Source organism: Oncorhynchus clarkii, unplaced genomic scaffold (assembly GCF_045791955.1).
Source record: "Oncorhynchus clarkii lewisi isolate Uvic-CL-2024 unplaced genomic scaffold, UVic_Ocla_1.0 unplaced_contig_1240_pilon_pilon, whole genome shotgun sequence".
Lineage (NCBI taxonomy): Eukaryota > Metazoa > Chordata > Actinopteri > Salmoniformes > Salmonidae > Oncorhynchus > Oncorhynchus clarkii.
This window is the reverse complement of record NW_027261092.1, coordinates 114,897-141,144: the sequence shown is the minus strand read 5'-3', so window position 1 is coordinate 141,144 and position 26,248 is coordinate 114,897. Positions and strand designations below refer to the sequence as shown.

The 26,248-nt window shown below is 42.2% G+C and overlaps 1 protein-coding gene across 1 annotated transcript in view; it reads left to right on the top strand.

The window, feature by feature from the left end:
• The window catches only part of LOC139404746 (fibrillin-2-like), a gene marked incomplete at its 3' end in the record, with an annotated part of 232,358 nt that overhangs the window by 91,642 nt on the left and 114,468 nt on the right, over positions 1–26,248 (top strand). Inside the window, exons 18-25 of the mRNA XM_071147349.1 lie at positions 2,329–2,454; positions 12,323–12,442; positions 13,199–13,336; positions 15,543–15,593; positions 17,544–17,669; positions 20,795–21,022; positions 24,286–24,411; positions 24,859–24,987. Of these exons, the coding sequence (XP_071003450.1) occupies positions 2,329–2,454; positions 12,323–12,442; positions 13,199–13,336; positions 15,543–15,593; positions 17,544–17,669; positions 20,795–21,022; positions 24,286–24,411; positions 24,859–24,987 (1,044 nt within the window). The remainder of the gene's footprint in view (positions 1–2,328; positions 2,455–12,322; positions 12,443–13,198; positions 13,337–15,542; positions 15,594–17,543; positions 17,670–20,794; positions 21,023–24,285; positions 24,412–24,858; positions 24,988–26,248) is intronic.

The window sequence follows — 26,248 nt, the reverse complement described above, 5'->3', positions numbered from 1 at the left end:
CTCATGTCCTATGCTGATGCAACTTGATTGTACGCCAAGGATTCAAATGAAGCATACAGAAACACACAAAACCGCATTTGATCGTTTTCCTGGCAGTAATGATAGAAACACAGGTGCTACAACTCCCACGCCGCCTAGGAAAATGTGATCCCGGTTTCCCTTTGACTACTGTCTATACTACTATAGTCAAAACATAGAGTTAATTATAGACCGACTCAGTCTCCTTACTAAGTGGCTCCCTATTCCCTTCACAGTGCACTACTTTTGACCAGGGCCCATAGGGAATAGGGTGCCATTTGGGACACACCCTTAACATGGTGGAACCAGAATCCCCACTATTAATCGTACAGAATATCCTCTGTTCGTTCCCCCCAATTCAGTTGCGCTACATTTCAGCTCTTGAGACAAATCGCCTTTCTCTATTGAAATGACATCATGGTGTGTAGCTGCCAGGGAAAAGACAGACATGAAGAGAGAACACGGCCAAAAGACCTGTAAAGACCAATGGACGGAGGTAGGGAGACAGGGAAAGAGGAAAGGAGAGAGGGAAGAAGGCAGAAAGGACCAGATTTGGGTTTTGGAACGGGCTTTTCAGCCACTGTAAACTCAGTCACTGTAAACTCAGTCACTGTAAACTCACAGCCACTGTAAACTCAGTCACTGTAAACTCACAGCCACTAAACTCAGTCATTGTAAACTCAGTCACTGTAAACTCAGTCACTGCAAACTCAGTCACTGTAAACTCACAGCCACTGTAAACTCAGTCATTGTAAACTCACAGCCACTGTAAACTCATAGCCACTGTAAACTCAGTCACTGTAAACTCAGTCACTGTAAACTCAGTCATTATAAACTCAGTCACTGTAAACTCAGTCACTGTAAACTCACAGCCACTGTAAACTCAGTCATTGTAAACTCAGTCACTGTAAACTCAGTCACTGCAAACTCACAGCCACTGTAAAGTCACAGTCACTATAAACTCACAGCCACTGTAAAGTCACAGTCACTATAAACTCACAGTCACTGTAAACTCTGGAGTTGGGACCCTCCCAAACGGGGGAGTACACTAAAAGAAATACACAAACGAAAGCAATTTGGTTTTCTAAAATTGCACTTGAAAGCACACAAGTTCTTAAAAATGAAATTCTCCCAATGGAAGCAGAAATAATCATGCACTGTAGGTAGCACGTGTGACTTATTCACATTGTAACTTTTAACAGCACTGAAAAAGTGCCTGATAGAAACTTGCCTGATAGAAAGACTGCAATAAACATACCAGTATTCAACATAACCATTTTACCTTTCATTTGGCAAGGTAAGACGTTGAATCGCAGGTTCCCCCCTAATAATTACACAGTATATATTCCATCTCCTCTTGGCCGCAAAGACAAAATGACATATCACCACCATTTTTGTCAAAAATCCTAATGGGGACGCATGAATTCTGGGAGCGTTTCCCTGGGCGTGTGCATCCCAAATGGGACTCTATTCCTGGGCCCTGGTCAAAAGTAGTGCTCTACTATATAAGGGATAGGGTTCCGTTTGGAACGCGGCTCCCCTGTGATTCCTGGTAGTCGTTTCAGCTCGGTAGCCGGTAACCCCTTTGTTCCTCCCACCATAGGCATGGTGAAAGAGTTCGACAGGATATTATTTCCAAAGGGCAATTATAGTCAGCTTTATAAGCTCTTCAACTTCCCTTTCTGTCTGACTCTGGGGTTGACTGGGACCCCTGGCAGTCAACGGGCCCTTTGGGAACGGAAAATGTACAGCCAAATAGGGGCTGGAGAAGACTACATTACAGAGGGGGAACAAATTCAATCGGGTTATCTTCACGACCTGACACCAGAGGAAATACTGGTGTCTATGGTTGTCGTTTAGAGTTTGTATATTGAGTTGAGGATGGTGGACTGTCAGTCATGGCCGTAGTCTCTAGAGTAGGATTTTCAAGTCCTGGAAAGTCCTGGAAAGTGTAGGCTTCTATTCTATTCCATTCATTTCCTAGACACTGACCAGTGGTCTCAATGGTCTCAGACACTGACCAGTGGTCTCAATGGTCTCAGACACTGACCAATGGTCTCATAGACACCGACCAATGGTCTCACAGACACTGACCAGTGGTCTCAATGGTCTCATACACTGACCAATGGTCTCACAGACACTGACCAGTGGTCTCAGACACCGACCGATAGTCTCAGACACTGACCAATGGTCTCATAGACACCGACCAATGGACTCAGACACTGACCAATGGTCTCAGACACTGACAAATGGACAAATGGTCCTGAGTTGACTGTGAGGCGTCCTCTCTGTTTGCCTGTTGTCTTCCAGACATTGACGAGTGCATGGTGAACCGGCTCCTCTGCGACAACGGACTGTGTCGGAACATTCCAGGCAGCTACAGCTGCACCTGCCCCAAGGGCTACCTCTTCAGGCCGGACTCTGAGACATGCGAAGGTAAGAGAGAGAGAGAGAGAGAGAGAGAGAGAGAGGGGTGATGACTATTTTCATTGTTGTTGTTATGTATTTCTGCTTTGGCAATATTCATGTGAATATCATGCCAAAAAAGCCTTTGAAAGAGAAAGAGAGAGAGAGAAAGAGAGAGAACAAGAAATATAAATGGTGGTGAGAGAGAGAGGGAGCAGAACTTCAATTTTATGTGGACACCTGGTAGGAAAAACACACAAGGGGTGTAATGGGAGGTCGGAGGAAATCAGAAATGCCTGGCAAGCCAGAGTAGCCAGAGAAACCTGAGTAGCCAGAGTAACCTGAGTAGCCAGAGAAACCTGAGTAGCCAGAGCAATCTGAGTAGCCAGAGCAACCTGAGTAGCCAGAGAAACCTGAGTAGCCAGAGAAACCTGAGTAGCCATAGTAGCCAGAGAAACCTGAGTAGCCTGAGTAGCCAGAGAAACCTGAGTAGCCAGAGAAACCTGAGTAGCTAGAGAACCATAGTAGCCAGAGAAAAAAATTGTAACCAGAGAAATCTGAGTAGCCATAGAAACCCGAGTAGCCATAGTAGCCAGAGAAACCATAGTAGCCAGAGAAACCATAGTAACCAGAGAAACCTGAGTAGCCAGAGAAACCTGAGTAGCCAGAGAATCCTGAGAATCCTGAGTAGCCAGAGCAACCATAGTAGCCAGAGCAACCTGAGTAGCCAGAGAACCTGAGTAGCCATAGTAGCCAGAGCAACCTGAGTAGCCAGAGCAACCATAGTAGCCAGAGAAACCTGAGTAGCCATAGTAGCCAGAGAACCTGAGTAGCCATAGTAGCCAGAGAACCTGAGTAGCCAGAGAACCTGAGTAGCCATAGTAACCAGAGCAACCATAGTAGCCAGAGAAACCTGAGAAACCTGAGTAGCCAGAGAAACCTGAGTAGCCATAGTAGCCAGAGAAACCATAGTAGCCAGAGAATCCTGAGTAGCCAGAGAAACCTGAGTAGCCAGAGCAACCTGAGTAGCCAGAGCAACCTGAGTAGCCAGAGAACCTGAGTAGCCAGAGAAACCTGAGTAGCCAGAGAAACCATAGTAGCCAGAGAAACCATAGTAGCCAGAGAATCCATAGTAACCAGAGAAACCTGAGTAGCCAGAGAAACCTGAGTAGCCATAGTAGCCAGAGAAACCATAGTAGCCAGAGAAACCATAGTAGCCAGAGAAACCTGAGTAGCCAGAGAACCTGAGTAGCCAGAGAAACCTGAGTAGCCAGAGAAACCTGAGTAGCCAGAGAAACCTGAGAAACCTGAGTAGCCAGAGAACCTGGGTAGCCATAGTAACCAGAGCAACCATAGTAACCAGAGCAACCTGAGAAACCTGAGTAGCCATAGTAGCCAGAGTGCCTGAGTAGCCAGAGAAACCTGAGTAGCCAGAGAAACCTGAGTAGCCAGAGAAAACCTGAGTAGCCAGAGAACCTGAGTCGCCAGAGCAACCTGAGTAGCCAGAGAAACCTGAGTAGTCATAGTAACCAGAGCAACCATAGTAGCCAGAGAACCTGAGTAGCCATAGTAGCCAGAGCAACCATAGTAACCAGAGCAACCTGAGTAGCCATAGTAGCCAGAGCAACCATAGTAGCCAGAGCATCCTGAGTAGCCAGAGCAACCATAGTAGCCAGAGCAACCTGAGTAGCCAGAGAACCTGAGTAGCCAGAGCAACCTGAGTAGCCAGAGCAACCATAGTAGCCAGAGCAACCATAGTAGCCAGAGAAACCGTAGTAACCAGAGAAACCTGAGCAACCATAGTAACCAGAGAAACCTGAGTAACCATAGTAACCAGAGAAACCTGAGTAACCATAGTAGCTATGAGGATGTCTGCTAAAGCTGATCTGATTGAATTGACCCTTGGTTATTATTTCCCCCATCTTGTATGTTAAATGTGTGGTTTGCTATACTGGAGTTTTTACATGTTTCCTTTTAAAAGTTATAAAAGCCGATAGATGAAGTCAGAAGTCAGGATGAAGTCAGGACAATAGCAGTGACTGTTTCTTCCTCTTCTTTTTTTTGCATGGGCGAAACAGACAAAGGCCCCTCCAGTACAGGATAGGCATTTCAATCATTCTGAGTTCATATCTGAACCAGATGTCTTTTTAAAGTCTTATATCCCTCAGATATATTCTGTGAGTTATTCCGCCATATGTACACGCGTGCAGATATGACCGCCCTTCCCCCATACCTGAACTATGCCTGGGACATATGGAAGAAATCGGGCGGTTTTGATTGTGCGTAGACACTGATGTGGAGTATGTCCTTTTATTTTCACAGGAATTTTACTCGGTCTATGCATTTTCATCCATCTTATGATACACAGAAATGGTAACACCTGGGTCATGTTTTGCAACAGAAAATGAAGGTTTCTATTGGATAGTGTTTCCTCCTCAGATATTACCTCCCATTTCAGGCAGGGGAGAATAAACGTCCCCTCTCATTGGTTTAAGGGCCTTTTATTCTTTGTTGTGCCAAATGACTACATCCCTGGTTTAAAATGAAGGACTACGTCCCTGGTTCGAAATGAAGGACTACATCCCTGGTTTAAAATTACCCTTGTCCCCCTGTAACCATGCTCCTTAGCCACCTTCCAACTGCTGTCCCCCTGTAACCATGCTCCTAAACCACCTTCCAACCCTTGCCTCCCCTGTAACCATGCTCCTAAGCCACCTTCCAACCCCTGCCCCCCCTGTAACGATGCTCCTGAACCACCTTCCAACCCTTGCCTCCCCTGTAACCATGCTCCTAAACCACCTTCACCCCTGTCCCCCCTGTAACCATGCTCCTAAACCACCTTCCAACCCCTGCCCCCCCCCTGTAACCATGCTCCTAAGCCACCTTCACCCCCTTTCCCCCTGTAACCATGCTCCTAAACCACCTTCCAACCCCTGCCCCCCCTGTAACCATGCTCCTAAACCACCTTCACCCCCTTTCCCCCCTGTAACCATGCTCCTAAACCACCTTCACCCCCTTTCCCCCCTGTAACCATGCTCCTGAACCACCTTCACCCCCTTTCCCCCTGTAACTATGCTCCTAAACCACCTTCACCCCCTTTCCCCCTGTAACCATGCTCCTGAACCACCTTCCAACCCCTGCCCCCCCTGGAACCATGCTCCTAAACCACCTTCCAACCCCTGCCCCCCCTGTAACCATGCTCCTAAACCACCTTCCAACCCCTGCCCCCCCTGTAACCATGCTCCTAAGCCACCTTCACCCCCTTTCCCCCTGTAACCATGCTCCTAAACCACCTTCACCCCCTTTCCCCCTGTAACCATGCTCCTAAACCACCTTCCAGCCTCTGTCTTCTGTTACCATGCTCCTAAACCACCACCTGCCCGTTTTTAGGGGGAAAAAATGTGTTATACTTTTTCTCCCCAATTTCGTGGTGTCCAATTGGTAGTTGCAGTCTTGTCCCATCGCAGCAACTCCAGTACAGACTCGGGAGAGGCGAAGATTGAGAGCCATGCGTCCTCCAAAACACAACCCAACCAAGCCGCACTGCTTCTTGACACAATGCGCACTTAACCCTGAAGCCAGCCGCACCAATGTGTCAGAGGAAACACCGTACACCTGGCAACCGTGTCAGCGTGCACTGCGCCCGGCCCGCCACAGGAGTCGCTAGTGCGCGATGGGACAAGAACATCCCTGCCGGCCAAACCCTCCACTAACCCGGGCGACGCTGGGCCAATTATGCGGCGCCCCATGGGTCTCCCGGTCGCGGCCGGCTGTGACAGAGCCTGGATTCGAACCAGGATCTCTAGTGGCACAGACCACTGCGCCACTCGGGAGGCCAGGCGTTTGCACTTTTGCGATTATTCTAGTGGTTCCATTGCGCCAGGCAAGCTCAAAACATTTTATATTTGCATTTGACATTTGAGTAATTTAGCAGACGCTCTTATCCAGAGTGACTTACAGTTGGTGCATTCATCTTAAGATAGCTAGGTTGGACAACCACATATCACAGTCATAGTAAGTGGGGGGGGGGGGGGGTCAAGTATGAGTGTAAGTGCATGAAAGGGTGAGTGGTGAACTGTGGGATTAGTTAAGATACTCTTTGAAGAGGTAGGGTTTCAGATGTTTTTCAGAAGATGGGCAGGGACTCTGCTGTCCTAGCTTCAGGGGGAAACTGGTGCCAGGACAGAGAAGAGCTTTGACTGAGCTGAGTGCGGGAGAGCCAAGAGACCAGAGTTGGCAGAACGGACTACTATGAGATCTGCCAGGCACGCAGAGATGCGTGTCGCCACCTGGATGTCAGAAGAGAGGAAGGAGAAAAGCAGTTATCTGCAAAGCAATGATAGGAGAGACCATGTGATGATATGACTGAGCCGAGTGACTTGGTGTATAGAGAAAGGGGAAGAGGACCTAGAACCGAGCCCTGGGGGACACCAGTAGTGAGAGCACGTGGTGCAGACACAGATCCTCTCCAAGTTACCTGATAGGAGCGGTCTGCCAGGTAGGATGCAATCCAAGAGTGTGCAGATCCTTAGACGCTCACCCCTGGAGGGTGAAGAGGAGGATCTGATGGTTCACGGTGTCAAAGGCAATGGATAGATCTAGGAGGATGAGAAAGGAGGACAGAGAGTCAGCTTTGGCAGTGTGGAGAGCCTCTGTGACACAGAGGTTGAGCAGTCTCGGTTGAGTGACCCGTCTTGAAGCATGACTGGTTATGGCCAAGAACATTGTTCTGAGCGATACCGAGCAATAGCAAGCAATCAAGCCCAGATAAACTATTTGAAATGATTTCAAATAGTATTTGAACCCAGGTCTGTCCATAATAACCCCAAGGGGCTAAGGCTATGGTTTGTGACTAAGCCCTTCTCAGCCTCGCAAATGTCACCCTATTCCCTATATAGTGCACTACTTTTGACCAGGGCCCATATAAGGAATAGGGGGCCATTTGGGAGGCACACCTTACGTTGCCAATAAAACCAATACAACCCTCCATGGAGTGCACTGCCAGCAGAGGGGAAATGACTTAATGGGCTCTAATTGAGTGTGAAAGAGGGATCACCACAGGGGCCTCTGGGGTCTCTCAGGTGGGGTCAGTTCTAGAACAAGGGAGTATTACCCATGAACAACAATGAAAAATATCCCAAAATATAGCTGTGAGCAGCAATGAACGGGGTTCACAGGATGATAGAAAGGACACAAGATCAGCATAACAAGGCAAGCACTCTATCATGAAGGAAGTATCCTCCTTTATGTGCAATCATTAGTCTAAATACAAAATCTGGAGTGAATCTGATGGTTTTATGAGGAGAAGATGGTTTTGAGCATTAGCGTTACATATGCAAAGAATGAGAGGTTAATAGTTTCCTTGTTTTGTTTTTTTAGATATCAATACCAAAGTCAGTGTGGTCTTAGGCCACTGTGGAGTGGATTTACAGTGGTTTAAATGGAAAGTAAAACATTTTTTTTAATTATTTAAACCAATCACTTATCTTTTCTCCAACTAAGTTAATGGTCTATGGGTCATGATAAGTAGATTTTTTTGAAGTATGTTTAGCATATTGTAGCATATTAGTGTATGCACCTTGGCGTATGCACCTTAATTGGGTAGAACGGGGCTTGTGGCTGTGGTGGGATGTGTGGAATGATATTGTCACCCTACTTCCGCTCTTCCCCTCTGGCACTTGAGGGTTTAGCGATTATTGGCCTCACCTCGACTCAATCACCTCTGTCATTACCTTCCCTATATCTGTCTGGTTCCCCGCTCTGTTCCCTGCTTCTGCATTAATTGTCACATGTCCCGATTAAATGTTTGACTCCCCATACCTGCTTCTCATCTCCGGCGTCAGTCCCTACAGAATGCAGAAGCCATCATACGAAGCATCGGGGAGTGCTGACGTTTCCGGTTGGGGGTGCCTAAGCCAGTTCGTCGGGCTGTCACGCCCTAGCTGGCTCGAGAGGTTTCTTGCCCAGGTTGGCTCGGAAGGCACCCATCCCACGTCAGGCCTCAGCCGGATCGTCAGGTTTTTACGCCTCTGCTGGATCATCGGGCTCCCATCCCTCAGCGGGATCGACAAGCCTCAACCGGATCGTCAGGCTCCTATGCATCAGCCGGCTCACCAGGCACTCATGCCTCAGCCGGATCGACAAGCCTCAGCCGGATTGTCAGGCTCCTATGCCTCAGCCGGCTCACCAGGCTCTCACGCCTCAGCGGGATCGACAAGCCTCAGCCGGATCGTCAGGCTCCTATGCCTCAGCCGGCTCACCAGGCTCTCACGCCTCTGCTGGTTCATCAGGCTCACCCAGGTGGGATGCCGGGTGGTGCCTCCAGAGGGGGGGGGGGGGGGGACTGTCACGCCTGCTCCCGCTCTTCTCTTCGGGTGCCAGGCTCCCCAGCCTAACACACTCCTGCCATCATCATTACGCACACCTGCCTTCCCCCCCCGTCACGCGCATCAGCGATTATTGGACTCACCTGGACTCAATCACCTCTGTCATTACGTTCCCTATATCTGTCTGGTTCCCCGCTGTGTTCCCTGCTTCTGAATTGATTGGCATATGTCCTTGGTTACCCGTGTGCTGACGCTGTTCCTGTCTTGTTCTATGTCTGTTCCTGATTAAATGTTTGACTTACCTGCGTCTCATCTCCGGCATCGGTCCCTACATGGATCAAATGCACATGGTTTCCATGTGTTTGATGCCATTCCATCTGCTCCGTTCCAGCCATTACTTTGAGCCGTCCTCTTCTCAGCAGCCTCCACTATAATCTACTGGTATAGTGTGACCATCTTTGAAAGCATCAACATTATCTTTTCAGTCCAAAAACCAAATTTGGAGTGAATCTGACTTCTGGTCAAAAGTAATGCACTTATGTCAGGGAATAGGGTGCTATTTGGAACGCACCCCATCGCTCTGTGGTCTATTTAAACCTACTGGTTTATAGGGTAGTAAATTAAGAGTCTGGGCCTCCTGGTTTGGGAATTGAGAGACTGTGAGGACTGGGATCCTTCAGACCGTTGACGTTATCCCCCTTGACGGTCAACACAGCAGAAAGTAACACACAACAATAGGATGTTTGGATGGCTGGGGACTGTGTGTGGACACATACACTCATGCACGAAAAACACACATTCTTTAAAATTTACATTGTAGTCATTTTAGCAGACACTCTTATCCAGAGCGACTTACCGTTAGTGCATTCATCTTACACACACACACACATGCACACACACACTTTTACAATGACATCTGTTCCTTGTGAACTCTTTAGGAGGGGAGCATAGGCCAGTCGCAGTATAAAGTGAAGCTTTAAGGCTTGTGCATAGTTCTATTCCCGTCCTGTTTACATCCTCACATGACTCTAACATGGACTCTTCAGTAGCAATAAATACGATCAGCTCCGAAATTCACATTCCATGCGATCCATTCCCGAAACAGAATTAACGTGAACGACACACTTCCATGTGTTAGTTACAGTTGAACTACCTTTCAAATTGCACCCTATTCCCTATTCCGTAGTAGTGCACTATTATAACAAGTAGGGTTCTATGTAGGATGCAGCCTTAGAGTTGGAAACATCTCACTCTCACTTTCACTCATCTGTAAGTGTCCCGGAGACATAGCCAAGTGTGACTTACAACACTATACCGTCACGACACAGCCACGACACCGTCACTACACTATCACCCAACCAAAATGATGATTCATACCTCTCCTCCTTTGCCCTCTCCCTTTCTGTAAAACATATGTCAAAATCACAACAACATGTTGTTGCCGTAGTTTATTAGCTTTTCCTGGTAGCAATGACTTAAGTGGCCCAAACTTTTGTGTGTTAGGCAACAGTGGGTATTTGCAAGCTCTGTTGTCATCAAGCCAAGCTATAAATTGACACATTTGGAAGCCACATGTACACTAAATTAGATGAAGCAAGCGCTCACTCAATCAGACTTGGGTTTAAGTAGTATTTTAAATCTTTCAGCTTTGAGTGTTCGCTAGACCAGAACCTTGAGTGCCAGATGGGCGGGGCTTGCACTTTTTGGGACAATTCCATTGGCTCCATTGCGCCAGACAAGCTTGACAAATACTATTATAATAAATACTAAATACTGTTTGAACTTTTTTTTTTATTTGCTGTTTTATACTCTTGTGAATTCAATAGTTTTTACTAGATTACTTGTAGTTTTTCATGTTGTCTGTCTGTAATTTTTTTGTAATGACTTTGTTGCTGCCTATCTTGGCCAGGGCGCTCTTGAAAACATAGATTTTAATCTCAATTTTGTTATTTAACTAGGCAAGGCAGTTAAGAACAAATTCTTATTTTCAATGATGGCCTAGGAACAGTTGGTTAACTGCCTGTTCAGGGGCAGAACAACAGATTTGTACCTTGTCAGCTCAGGGATATGAACTTGCAACCTTTCAGTTACTAGTCCAACACTCTAACCACTAGGCTACCCTGCTTCCCCAATGAGCCCTTCCTGGTTAAATAAAGGTTAAATAAAATAAATAAAAACCCAGGACTGCTGCTGTATACAGCAGAAGGAATTCCACTCGACGCCGCTCAATCTTGCTGCTGTGCAGTTTCAAGTTCATTCAATTCTGTCAGCACTGTGGCAATACAATAATCCATGTGTTAACTGTTCCTCCAAGCAGATGGGAAGTGGAAAAAAATGAATTGTACAAAATACACTGAATGTAAGTGATTACCATGATTAACTACTGGCTGGGAGGCATTTTCTGCACATTCCAGGTAGCTCCCTCTTCTTCCGGCCTTTATGTGAATTCCTGCATCGAAGATTGAGAGTGTTCATTGAGGATAACGGTTTCCAGTTGAGGAATCAATAAATCAAATCAAATCAACTACGCATTGGTTTAACTGTTTCTCCCGTTGAGCTTTCTTTTTACCGTTGGCTTGCCTTAAAAGTAGTGATGGGGGGGGGTGTATAGTTACATTTCCTTCATAGCTTGTTTTCGATAATCTTTCTATATTTGTAGTAAACACAAAAAAGACATATGGTTAGCAGTATGTTTGGAACATCGAAACCCAATAAAGTATCTATTGCATATCGTATCGGCACCTAAGTATCGGGAGGTCCTTGGCAATTCCCAGCCCTACTTAATAAAATGAGTCATTATTTTGGGCTGGCTTTTCCTCTTCGTAGTGTGTCCCTTTTTATATCTTCCCCGTGTTGTAATCAGGTTACAAAGAGGATTGTAAAGCTATCTTTCGCCAAAATCATTGAATTAAAGAACTTCCTGGCTTTCAAGAACTGGTATACATGCCTAGCAAATCCTTTAAGATCAGTGGTGACGGAGTGAAAAGAGAAAGAAAGCTATCTAGAACTAGATTATTGGGACACATCCACAATCAGAACCTGCTTGTAAATGTACTTAACGGTGTCACATTCTAACTATTCCCACTGTTTTGAGAGGTAGTTTTGTTCAAGGTGTCACCTTTTAACTCTTCCCCCTTCTTGTAAATGTAGTGAAAAGGTGTCCCCCTCTAACTCTTCCCCCATGTACATTTTGTAAAATGTGTCCTTCTCTTAACTCTTCCACCATGTAAATGTTGTGAAATGTGTCCCTCTCTAACTCTTCCCCCATGTACATTTTGTAAAATGTGTCCTTCTCTTAACTCTTCCACCATGTAAATGTTGTGAAATGTGTCCCTCTCTAACTCTTCCCCCATGTAGATGTTGTGAAACGTGTCCTTCTCTAACTATTCCACCATGTAGATGTTGTGAAATGTGTCCCTCTCTAACTCTTCCCCAATGTAAATGTTGTGAAATGTGTCCCTCTCTAACTCTTCCCCAATGTAAATGTTGTGAAATGTGTCTCCCTCTAACTCTTCTTCCTTGTAAATTAAATGAAAGGTGTTCCCCTCTAACTCTTCCCCCTCTGTTTGTAGATGTGAATGAGTGTGAAAACCGCCCCTGTTCTAACGGACAGTGTAGGAACACAGCCGGCTCCTTTGCCTGCGAGTGCTCCCCTGGGAGCAAGCTGGACACCACAGGACTCATCTGCATTGGTAAATACACACGCACACACACACACACACACACACACACACACACACACACACACAGTCTTGTATAACTAACTTTGTGGGGACACACAATTCAGTTCCATTCAGAATCCTATTTTCCCTAACCCCTAACCTTAACCCTTAACCCTAACCCTAGCTCCTAACCCTAAACCTAGTTCCTAAACCTAGCTCTTAACCCTAAACTCAATTCTAACCCTAACACTAATTCTGACCTGAACCCTAAACCCCCTAGAAATAACGTTTGACCCTGTTGGGACTAACAAAATGTCCCCAGTTGGTCAAATTCGTGTTTGTTTACTATTCTCATGGGGACTTCTGGTCTAAACACATCCACTGTCAACACAGTAGATGAGATGGTCTTTCTGTATATATCAAACGACCATCAATGTATTTTCAAATTGAAGAGAAATCAACCTCTTTCAGGTCATTGGAATGAATAATTCCTGTCTATGTAGAAATTGAGTAGAGAATGGTTTTGAAAAAGGCCATTTACAGCTGGAATGCAATGTTAGTTAGTGCAGTTAAACCTACATGCCACCTATAAATGTCTGTATAAATATACACACTGCATGTACTCTGTACTTCAATTTTGTTTTTATTTAGGCTAAGTTATGTAACTGTGCACTGCAATTTAGCATTTAGCTGTCAATGTGTACACTATAAACAAGAAACACTTCCTCCTTTTTCATCTGGTTTCCTAGTCCACCACCACCCTAAAAACTGTCATTTTAATCATAGACAGCCTGAAGGGGACCTGTTGGCTGAATATCCAAGATGGCCGCTGCGAGGTCAACATCAACGGCGGCACCCTCAAGTCAGAGTGCTGTGCCACCCTGGGCGCTGCCTGGGGAAGTCCCTGTGAGCAGTGTGAGAAAGGTAAGTCACACACATACCTCCAGCTACCCCATAGACAATGCTCAGGGGGTTTCTCAGCTCTGGTCATGGGTATCCTCTTTTGTATGCAGTATGGCATCCATGTTAGGAAGTTGTCAGTTGTCTGATGGAGTTTGGTTTGACCAATGCCAACTTCCTAATATGGATGCAGTAATTATTATATTATTTTTTTTTACAGATGAAATGTAACTTAATGTCATCTAAAATGTAGTCTACTTAATCCCCAAAAGTAATTATTTATCATGAGGGGGCCATAAACAATAACATGTTTGATTTGATTTAGCAGTGCTGCATACTCCAAGAAAGGTTAAAATCTCACCTTTCTGGTAAAAAAATGGTTATAAAATTGCTGAGGTGTAGTCACTTTTGAGGACACAGTACAAATATGAAATATTGTATATGCTGTATTATCCTTATATATATATTTTTATTCATATTTGTATGTTTAGTGTTAGAGAAAATATTTTCTAATGGTACTGTCTCTCTTGATCAAAACGTCTGGCCCCAACCGCTGTGAACATCATAGAGCTCTAGCTTGGCTTCCTGAATGTGTTTTTTACCAAATCGGCTTTCATCTCATATTAATCTTGTCTATGACAATCAGAAAGTGTTTTTTTTTTTTTTCAAATCTATTAATTATTTTACATTACTTTGCTAAATTTCGCTATAAATCGATCTCTGAATGTACTAGAGTGATGAAACCATTCTCTCCTGCTGAGCTACGATGTCAGGATTCCTGGCATGTGCTTTGTAAGTAGTGTTCAGGGTTCCCTAGTCAGCCAGGAGTTGGAAGAGCGAATTAAATGGTAGGAGGAACATCCAAGCTTCAAGTAGAGTCAGATTTCACATCCCACGTCACTCTCCTGTGTCCGTGAGAACCAGAGCTACCGCTCAATGCAAGGCATTTCAATAACAGTGTCCACAGATCGATTTAGAAGGTAAATTGTCGGTCCGTCAGAACTGGTACCAGAACCACATTGCTTTAACAGTAACTTGATCATGATCATTTGGTCTGGTATTTGCATCATTAATTAATAAACACAGATAAGTCTTTACTGTCCAGATAAGAGGAAAATAGCAAGTGACCTGCTTTGTGTTGGGGATTTCTGTATCTGTAGTTCATGCTATAAGTAGGTATACTACTGAACTGTAACACATGATGGCCACAGGAACCAAGGGCTGAATATTTGAATATGTTGTTTTGGGTGACATGGCCTTGGACCTGACTCTGTGTCTAAAGTAAACTGGGATTAGTAGTCCTTTTTTTTTTTTACATCTTTAACAGAATGGTTTCCCCATTACTGTAGTAATAAATAGAACTACAAAAACCTGCCATTTTTTTTTTGTTCATGTGGTCTGACACAATGCCCAGTGCAGTGAATGCTCCGGCACAACTCTCTGCTCGTGTCATTTCCCCTCACTGAAACAACCTTTCAGTTTAAGCTTTCACCGCTTGTGTCCCAAATGACACCTTATGGGCCCTGGACAAAGTAGTGTACTATATAGGAAATAGGTTGCCATTTGCGACACAACCAAGTTATGTTTTCCTTTTTTTTTTTTCTGGCCACACAATCTACCCATATACCCATAATGCATTTGCCAGCAGTTAGTATAATGAAAATCCAAGCCACAAAAGGCTTTATTTAAAATCGTGTGGTTTTTCATCAGTGTAAGACAAACCCTACCCAATGATGATGTTTTGCTTGTGCTATACCACACACATGCCTTGATTTGGGCCGTTTGGGCCATTTACAGCTAATTTAGCGCTTTGTAAATCTCAGTGCTCAACTTAGCTTCATAGTTCTGTCAGTGCGGATAAGATATAGAAGCCAAATATGTAATGTTCCTCTCCTTAGCCCTGACCTGCACTTTATAATCACTTGCATGTGTTACACTGTGAGGCTCTGTCTGGAACAGAGCAGGGTTCCAGTAGTCCTTTAATATGGTTGCGTACTATGGCACCCTATTCCCTATGAAGTGCACTACTTTTGACCAGAGCCCTATGCGGGCCCTGGTCAAATGTAGTGCACTACACAGGGAATAGGGTGACATTTGAGATGCAAGACTGTGTTTGCTAGCTTCCGCTGTGAAATATGTTCTCTCAGAGTCCCCATAAAGTGTCACCTTTGGCAACAAAATCCATGATTCACAACATTCCCATCCACAACGACATTCCGACCTTTTGCAGATTCCATCTGTTCAAGGGGCTACGCCAGGCCGCGAGGAGTCAAATGTGAAGGTAAGTCCGACTTCAAGCATCAGCTGTTTTTCAGTCTACAAAACCCATAACCTTTGCTAGGTGTCTCTGCCAATGACAAAGGGTGGAATAAGTTTCAAGGTTCCCCACGGTCTTCAGAGATAGATGGGAGAGGTTTAGGGTAGCTGAAGGCTGGGACTAAAAACAAACTAAAGATAACTAATGTAAAATATACTGTACTGTGTCTGTAAAAGGTCATAGGATATAAGGTCTTACGGTCATAGGAGATAAGGTCTTAAGATCAAAAGGAGATAAGGTCTTAAAGTCATAGAAGATCAAGTCTTAAGGTCATAGGAGATAAGGTCTTAAGGTCATAGGAGATAAGGTCTTAAGGTTATAGGAGATAAGGTCTTAAGGTCATAGGAGATAAGGTCTTAAGGTTATAGGAGATAGGGTCTTAAGGTCATAGGAGATAAGGTCTTAAGGTCAAAAGGAGATAAGGTCTTAAGATAATTTAGCATGTCACTTAAAAGAACCCTAATTTCTTCTCTTCATTGACACTGACCCATCGATAAGTAGACCTCTACATAGCTGTGGGATTGGGGTTGTTGGAACTCCACAGAGCAAAAATAAATGTCTTCATTCTGGATGTATATGTGGAATGGCTATAACAATTTGTTTATCGTTTACAGGATCTTCACAGTAGGACTGCCTTGTTGAACGTGTGAACTTTAATTTGCCTTACTTATAAACTTCTCTGGAATCCGATAATATGAAGAAACATGTTAAATTACAAGCCTAGTTTAAGCCAATGAGAAACCACTGAGCTACACAGGGAGAAGGAAAGCATCCTTCCTGGCTAGTCATGATTGGCTGAGATAATGGTGGGGCTGGACATGCCGATGAGTCCTGATTGGTCTGTCATGTCATAGCCTGGGGATTCCCCAGTCAGTACATAGATAATCCTTGCTACCTGGGATTTCCGGAAAAATATAGCTTTGGACAACTGCAAAAGGGTCGCTACAGCTCTCAAAAACATTGCTGCCCTGATTTTAGCTCTGTTTAAGTAGAGTGACTACTTAAGCTAAGGCTTAAGAGGGTGTGAACTATGCTGAATGGGCGTAAAAGAAGAAGAGCTCTCTAGGAAGTGTGAAATTCTCATTACAATCTTTCAAAGGGCATTTACTCCTACTTGTCTCTGGGATAACATGTTTATCAACTTTCAAAGCAGCATAACCTTCCCATGCAGCGGTCTAAGGCACTGCATCTCCGTGCAGGAGGCGTCACTACAGTCCCTGGTTCGAATCCAGGCTGTATCACATCCGGCCGTGATTGGGAGTCCCATAGGGCGGCGCACAATTGGCTCAGCGTCGTCCGGGTTTGTTCTTAACTGACTTGCCTAGATAAATAAAAGTTACATTTACCATTTTGATAAACAAATAATTTGCTATAAGCCTCAATAGAGAAATACAGATGTAAGTCATCAGAATCATTCAGTGCTTAAAACAATTGAAATGGAAATCAGTTATTGGGATAGGATAAAACGTATTATAGTATGTGAAGAATGTTTTCATATTGACAGACACCATCTGATAGTGTAGGGAGTTTCCCCAGTAACAGTTTTGATTGAATAGAATCAAATAGAGCCCATTGCTAAAAGGTGCTATCTAGAACCTAAAAGGGTTCTTCGGCTGTCCCCATAAAACACGTTGAAGAACTCTTTTGGCTCCAGGTAGAACCCTTTTGGTTCCCAGTAGAACCCTTTTGGTTCCAGGTAGAACCCTTTTGGTTCCAGGTAGAACCCGTTTGGTTTCCATATAAAACATTTTCCACAGAGGGTTCTACCCGGAACCAAAAAGGATTATCCCATGGGGGAAGCCAAAGTCACCTTTTGGAACCCTTCTTTCTATGATTGTATACTATAATGGTATGCCTTGTGACACAAATAAAGATTTCACCTCTGCACCTTTTGTCTCTCTCTGCTTGCCGTAGACGTGAACGAGTGCGTGGTCTTCCCAGGTGTGTGTCCCAATGGGTACTGTGTAAACACCAAGGGCTCCTTCAAGTGCCAGTGTCCTGATGGTCTCACACTGGACTCCAGTGGCCGAGTGTGTGTGGGTGAGTGGACAAAACGGTGCAAAATCCCCGAAACTTTACCAAATTTCCCTGTTTTTTTTCCGAAATCCTGTTTAGAGTATTTCTGGAATAAGCTGTGAGGGAATCTTCCAACCTGGAATTCTTCAACTGAGATAAAAAAAATTAATTGATTTTAGGAAATTATTGGAATTCTGCAACCTTAACAGACACAGTGATCCAATGAGTTGAAACATTCTCTTGGCCAGTTTCCAAGACACACATTAAGCCTAGTCCTGAAGTGAAGAGCTATTTCAATGGAAATTCTCCATTGAGCATGCTTTTAAGCCCGGGGCTAGGTCAAATCGTTGTCCCGAAAACCGCACCTCTGTTTATTTCTCAAATGTTGCAATGTGTAACTATTTGACCAAGGAGGTGACTGAGAATTCTTGGTTGAAGCCCTAGGGGGAGGGTTGTTGAGTAAGTTGCTTGTGTTGTGTTATCTGTATTGGTTTATGAAATAAACTCCAGGGAATTGACAGTTTTCTTTAAATAAAGTCTGGTAAGAAAATAGACCATATAATAACTATACTGAACAAAAAATATAAACACAACATGCAACAATTTCAAAAGATTTTATTGAGATACAGTTCATATGAGGAAATCAGTCAATGGAAATAAATTCATGAGGCCCTAATCTATGGGTTTCACATGGCTGGGAATACAGATATGCATCTGTTGGTCACAGATACCTTTTAAAAAAAAGGTAGGGACGTGGGATCAGAAATCCAGTCAGTGTCTGGTGTGACCACCATTTGACTGAAGGCCAAATCAAACGAGCATAACGTCGCGTAGATGCGAGAAAAATAGACTTGCTTTCTAATTTGAAACGCATGGCGCTATTGACGGCGTTGACGCTCGCGGTCTGTTTTCTGTACATTCTAATTCCAGCGTGTACACGCTCATTCACTCTTTGTTTGATGTGGCCTTCATGAATCTCCTTCACATACAGTGGAGTTGATCAGGCTGTTGATTGTGGCCTGTGGAATGTTGTCCCACTCCTCTTCAATAGCTGTGTGAAGTTGCTGGATATTGTCGGGAACTGGATCAAGCTGTCATATAGCTCGATCCAGAGTATCCCAAAAATGCTCATTGGGTGAGTTTGCAGGTCATGGAAGAACTGGGACATTTTCAGCTTCCAGGAAGTGTGTACAGATCCTTGCGACATGGGGCCATGCATTATCATGCTGCAACATGAAGTGATGGCGGCGGATGAATGGCACAACAATGGGCCTCAGGATCTCGTCACGATATCTCTGTGCGTTCAAATGGCCATATCTAAAATGCAATTGTGTTCGTTGTCCGTAGCTTATGCCTGCCTCATACCATAACCCCACCTCCACCACGGGGCACTCTGTTTACAACGTTGACATCAGTAAACTGCTCGCCCACACGACACCATACACGTGGTCTGTGGTTGTGAAGCCCGTTGGACATACTACCAAATTTTCTAAAACAATGTTTTTTATGGTAGAGAAATGATCAAATCAAATTCTCTGCCAACAACTCTGGTGGATATTCCTACCAGACAAGTCCGACCTCAAAACATAAATGGAAAAATCAAAGCCTGTAACAGTAGCTTAGTGTAAAGGATTCCTTAATGTAAAGTGTTACCTTAATGTAAAGTGTTATCTTAATGTAAAGGATTCCTTAATGTAAAGTGTTACCTTAATGTAAAGGATTCCTTAATGTAAAGTGTTACCTTAATGTAAAGTGTTACCTTAATGTAAAGTGTTACCTTAATGTAAAGTGTTACCTTAATGTAAAGGATTCCTTAATGTAAAGTGTTACCTTAATGTAAAGTGTTACCTTGATGTAAAGTGTTACCTTAATGTAAAGGATTCCTTAATGTAAAGTGTTACCTTAATGTAAAGTGTTACCTTAATGTAAAGGATTCCTTAATGTAAAGTGTTACCTTAATGTAAAGGATTCCTTAATGTAAAGTGTTACCTTAATGCAAAGTGTTACCTTAATGTAAAGTGTTACCTTCATGTAAAGTGTTACCTTCATGTAAAGTGTTACCTTCATGTAAAGTGTTACCTTAATGTAAAGGATTCCTTAATGTAAAGTGTTACCTTAATGTAAAGTGTTACCTTAATGTAAAGTGTTACCTTAATGTAAAGTGTTACCTTCATGTAAAGTGTTATCTTAATGTAAAGGATTCCTTAATGTAAAGTATTACCTTAATGTAAAGGATTCCTTAATGTAAAGTGTTACCTTAATGTAAAGTGTTACCTTAATGTAAAGTGTTACCTTCATGTAAAGTGTTACCTTAATGTAAAGGATTCTTTAATGTAAAGTGTTACCTTAATGTAAAGTGTTACCTTAATGTAAAGTGTTACCTTAATGTAAAGTGTTATCTTAATGTAAAGGATTCCTTAATGTAAAGTGTTACCTTCATGTAAAGTGTTACCTTCATGTAAAGTGTTATCTTAATGTAAAGGATTCCTTAATGTAAAGTGTTACCTTAATGTAAAGTGTTACCTTCATGTAAAGTGTTATCTTAATGTAAAGGATTCCTTAATGTAAAGTGTTACCTTAATGTAAAGTGTTACCTTAATGTAAAGTGTTACCTTCATGTAAAGTGTTATCTTAATGTAAAGGATTCCTTAATGTAAAGTGTTACCTTAATGTAAAGTGTTACCTTCATGTAAAGGATTCCTTAATGTAAAGTGTTACCTTAATGTAAAGTGTTACCTTAATGTAAAGTGTTACCTTAATGTAAAGTGTTATCTTAATGTAAAGTATTCCTTAATGTAAAGTGTTACCTTCATGTAAAGTGTTATCTTCATGTAAAGTGTTACCTTCATGTAAAGTTTTACCTTAATGTAAAGTGTTACCTTCATGTAAAGTGTTACCTTCATGTAAAGTGTTACCTTCATGTAAAGGATTCCTTAATGTAAAGTGTTACCTTAATGTAAAGTGTTACCTTCATGTAAAGTGTTATCTTAATGTAAAGGATTCTTTAATGTAAAGTGTTATCTTAATGTAAATTATTATTTAATGTAAAGTGTTACCTTAATGTAAAGTGTTATCTTGGTAGGATCTTATTTTATTTTTGTATGTGTTGACTGCTATGGATGAACTATAAACTCCACTGTATCTGACAGACGTGCGGTCTGAGCACTGTTACCTGACGTGGGAAGAGGACTCGTGTGCCAAGCCCGTGCCCGGCCGTTTCCGCATGGACGCCTGTTGCTGCACGATGGGCGCCGCCTGGGGGAAGGAGTGTGAGGCGTGCCCCCTGCCTGGCACTTCCGAGTATGACGCCCTCTGCCCCCGAGGCCCAGGCTTCGCCAACCGAGGAGACGTCCTCACCGGAAGGCCCTTCTATAAAGGTGAGGGAGTAGCGTTGGTTGTTTCCCAAAAGGTTTTCCAGAAATCCTGGTAGTTAGTGTCACTCCTCAATAATACATAATTTAGCAAACCGATAACAGGAAGTAAGGATAGGAAGTATAGGAAGTAGGACTAGGTAGTGATTAATATGCATCTGTAATAGGAAGTAGGACTAGGTAGTGATTAATATATGTTATAGGAAGTAGGACTAGGTAGTGATTAATATGCATCTGTTATAGGAAGTAGGACTAGGTAGTGATTAATATATGTTATAGGAAGTAGGACTAGGTAGTGATTAATATATGTTATAGGAAGTAGGACTAGGTAGTGATTAATATCTGTTATAGGAAGTAGGACTAGGTAGTGATTAATATGCATCTGTTATAGGAAGTAGGACTAGGTAGTGATTAATACCTGTTATAGGAAGTAGGACTAGGTAGTGATTAATATATGTTATAGGAAGTAGGACTAGGTAGTGATTAATATATGTTATAGGAAGTAGGACTAGGTAGTGATTAATATCTGTTATAGGAAGTAGGACTAGGTAGTGATTAATATGCATCTGTTATAGGAAGTAGGACTAGGTAGTGATTAATATGCATCTGTTATAGGAAGTAGGACTAGGTAGTGATTAATATCTGTTATAGGAAGTAGGACTAGGTAGTGATTAATATCTGTTATAGGAAGTAGGACTAGGTAGTGATTAATATCTGTTATAGGAAGTAGGACTAGGTAGTGATTAATATGCATCTGTTATAGGAAGTAGGACTAGGTAGTGATTAATATCTGTTATAGGAAGTAGGACTAGGTAGTGATTAATATGCATCTGTTATAGGAAGTAGGACTAGGTAGTGATTAATATCTGTTATAGGAAGTAGGACTAGGTAGTGATTAATATATGTTATAGGAAGTAGGACTAGGTAGTGATTAATATGCATCTGTTATAGGAAGTAGGACTAGGTAGTGATTAATATATGTTATAGGAAGTAGGACTAGGTAGTGATTAATATTTGTTATAGGAAGTAGGACTAGGTAGTGATTAATATCTGTTATAGGAAGTAGGACTAGGTAGTGATTAATATCTGTTATAGGAAGTAGGACTAGGTAGTGATTAATATCTGTTATAGGAAGTAGGACTATGTAGTGATTAATATCTGTTATAGGAAGTAGGACTAGGTAGTGATTAATATCTGTTATAGGAAGTAGGACTAGGTAGTGATTAATATCTGTTATAGGAAGTAGGACTAGGTAGTGATTAATATCTGTTATAGGAAGTAGGACTAGGTAGTGATTAATATGCATCTGTTATAGGAAGTAGGACTAGGTAGTGATTAATATCTGTTATAGGAAGTAGGACTAGCTAGTGATTAATATCTGTTATAGGAAGTAGGACTAGGTAGTGATTAATATGCATCTGTTATAGGAAGTATGACTAGGTAGTGATTAATATCTGTTATAGGAAGTAGGACTAGGTAGTGATTAATATATGTTATAGGAAGTAGGACTAGGTAGTGATTAATATCTGTTATAGGAAGTAGGACTATGTAGTGATTCATACCTGTTATAGGAAGTAGGACTAGGTAGTGATTAATATCTGTTATAGGAAGTAGGACTAGGTAGTGATTAATATGCATCTGTTATAGGAAGTAGGACTAGGTAGTGATTAATATCTGTTATAGGAAGTAGGACTAGGTAGTGATTAATATCTGTTATAGGAAGTAGGACTAGGTAGTGATTAATATGCATCTGTTATAGGAAGTAGGACTAGGTAGTGATTAATATATGTTATAGGAAGTAGGACTAGGTAGTGATTAATATCTGTTATAGGAAGTAGGACTAGGTAGTGATTAATATGCATCTGTTATAGGAAGTAGGACTAGGTAGTGATTAATATCTGTTATAGGAAGTAGGACTAGGTAGTGATTAATATCTGTTATAGGAAGTAGGACTAGGTAGTGATTAATATCTGTTATAGGAAGTAGGACTAGGTAGTGATTAATATCTGTTATAGGAAGTAGGACTAGGTAGTGATTAATATCTGTTATAGGAAGTAGGACTAGGTAGTGATTAATATCTGTTATGGGAAGTAGGACTAGGTAGTGATTAATATGCATCTGTTATAGGAAGTAGGACTAGGTAGTGATTAATATATGTTATAGGAAGTAGGACTAGGTAGTGATTAATATGCATCTGTTATAGGAAGTAGGACTAGGTAGTGATTAATATCTGTTATAGGAAGTAGGACTAGGTAGTGATTCATATCTGTTATAGGAAGTAGGACTAGGTAGTGATTAATATATGTTATAGGAAGTAGGACTAGGTAGTGATTAATATCTGTTATAGGAAGTAGGACTAGGTAGTGATTAATATCTGTTATAGGAAGTAGGACTAGGTAGTGATTAATATCTGTTATAGGAAGTAGGACTAGGTAATGATTAATATCTGTTATAGGAAGTAGGACTAGGTAGTGATTAATATCTGTTATAGGAAGTAGGACTAGGTAGTGATTAATATCTGTTATAGGAAGTAGGACTAGGTAGTGATTAATATGCATCTGTTATAGGAAGTAGGACTAGGTAGTGATTAATATATGTTATAGGAAGTAGGACTAGGTAGTGATTAATATGCATCTGTTATAGGAAGTAGGACTAGGTAGTGATTAATATGCATCTGTTATAGGAAGTAGGACTAGGTAGTGATTAATATATGTTATAGGAAGTAGGACTAGGTAGTGATTAATATCTGTTATAGGAAGTAGGACTAGGTAGTGATTAATATGCATCTGTTATAGGAAGTAGGACTAGGTAGTGATTAATATATGTTATAGGAAGTAGGACTAGGTAGTGATTAATATCTGTTATAGGAAGTAGGACTAGGTAGTGATTAATATGCATCTGTTATAGGAAGTAGGACTAGGTAGTGATTAATATCTGTTATAGGAAGTAGGACTAGGTAGTGATTAATATCTGTTATAGGAAGTAGGACTAGGTAGTGATTAATATGCATCTGTTATAGGAAGTAGGACTAGGTAGTGATTAATATCTGTTATAGGAAGTAGGACTAGGTAGTGATTAATATCTGTTATAGGAAGTAGGACTAGGTAGTGATTAATATCTGTTATAGGAAGTAGGACTAGGTAGTGATTAATACCTGTTATAGGAAGTAGGACTAGGTAGTGATTAATATCTGTTATACGAAGTAGGACTAGGTAGTGATTAATGTGTGTCTTTGTTATAATAGATGTGGATGTGTCTCTCTTTGACAGACATCAATGAGTGTAAGGTGTTCCCCAGCATGTGTGTCCATGGAAAGTGTCGCAACACCATAGGCAGTTTCAGGTGCCACTGCGCCGGAGGATTTTCCCTCGATATGGAAGAACGCAACTGCACAGGTGAGACAATGACCTCATTGTGTCCCGTTATTTTGGATAGAAAGTACCTGTTAATACAGTTTGTCCCGATTGCGTGAACATTTTTGTCACAATAGGGATCACTTTTGCAAAACAGTTAGCACAGCCCACCAAACTGAAGTGTGTTTGCGTAATGCACTAACAAAACATAAAAACCTTAAAATACCTGTCACAAAATTAAACAAAACAGTATAATCTGTCATCGATTGAGAATATTTATTTAGCAAAATTAACTAACATACGTATGTTCTCAAAGTTTATTTGTCGTGTACACAGTTTACACAGTTTACAGCAGGTATAAACAATGTGGTGAAATGCTTACTAGCAAACTCCCTCAACAGTGCAGTACAAATATCAATATCAATGTCAATATAAAATATATGATAACATCTGTTCTGCTGTCCTCTGTGTGTGTGTGTGTGTGTTCAGACATAGATGAGTGTCGTATCTCTCCGGACCTGTGTGGCCAAGGGGTTTGTGTCAACACTCCGGGTAGTTTTGAGTGTGAGTGTTCCGAGGGCTATGAGAGTGGCTTCATGATGATGAAGAACTGCATGGGTGAGTCCAACTTCTCTATCTCTCTCTTCCTCACTCTGTAATATCTCTCGCTATCTCTCTCTTCCTCACTCTGCAGTATCTCTCGCTATCTCTCTCTTCCTCACTCTGCAGTATCTCTCGCTATCGCTCTCTTCCTCACTCTCTCTAACTCTTCCTCACTCTCTCTCTCTTCCTCACTCTACAATATCACTCTCTCGCTCTCTCTCTCTCCCTCTCCACAGTATCTTTCTGTCTCTCTCTCGCTCTCTCTCTATCTTCCTCTCTCTACAGTATCTAATCTCTCTCTCTTCCTCTACCTTCCTCTATCTTTCAGTCTCTCTCATCCTCTTTAGAGTCTCTCTCAATTTAATTTGAATTCAAAAGTATTTATTGGCTTGGGGAACATGTTTACATTGCTAAAGCAATGTCAAATAGATAATAAACAAAAGTGAAATAAACAGTAAAAATGAACAATAAACATTACACTCACAAAAGTTTCAAAGGAATTGAGACATCAAATGATTATATTATGGCTATGTACAGTGTTATAACAATGTGCAAATAGTTCAAGTACAAAAGGGAAATTTAATAAACCGTCTGAGTGGAGCAGCGGTCTAAGGCACTGCATCTCAGCGCAAGAGACGTCACTACAGTCCCTGGTTTGAATCCAGGCTGTATTCCCTCCGGCTGTGATTGGGAGTCCCATAGGGCGGCGCACAATTGGCCCAGCGTCGTCCGGGTTTGACCGGGGTAGGTCAAACCTTAACTGACTTGCCTAGTTAAATAAAATAAAGGATAAATAAAAAATGTAATAAAAATATGGGTTGTATTTAGAATGGTGTTTGTTCTTCACTGGTTGCCCTTTTCTTGTGGCAACAGGTCACAAATCTTGCTGCTGTGATGGCACACTGTGGTATTTCATACAGAAGATATGGGAGTTTATCAAAATTGGAATTTGTTGTGGGTCTGAGTAATCTGAGGGAAGTATGTGTCTCTAATATGGTCAAACATTTGGCAGGAGGTTAGAAAGTTCAGCTCATGTTCCACCTCATTTTGTGGGCAGTGTGCAAATAGCCTGTCTTCTCTTGAGAGCCATGTCTGCCTACGGCGGCCTCTCTCAATACCAAGGCTATGCTCACTGAGTCTATACATAGTCAAAGCTTTCCTTAATTTTGTGTCAGTCAGAGTAGTCAGGTTTTTTGCCATTGTGTACTCTCTGTTTAGGGCCAAATAGCATTCTAGTTTGCTCTGTTTAAAAAAAAAAATAATTTCCACTGTGTTT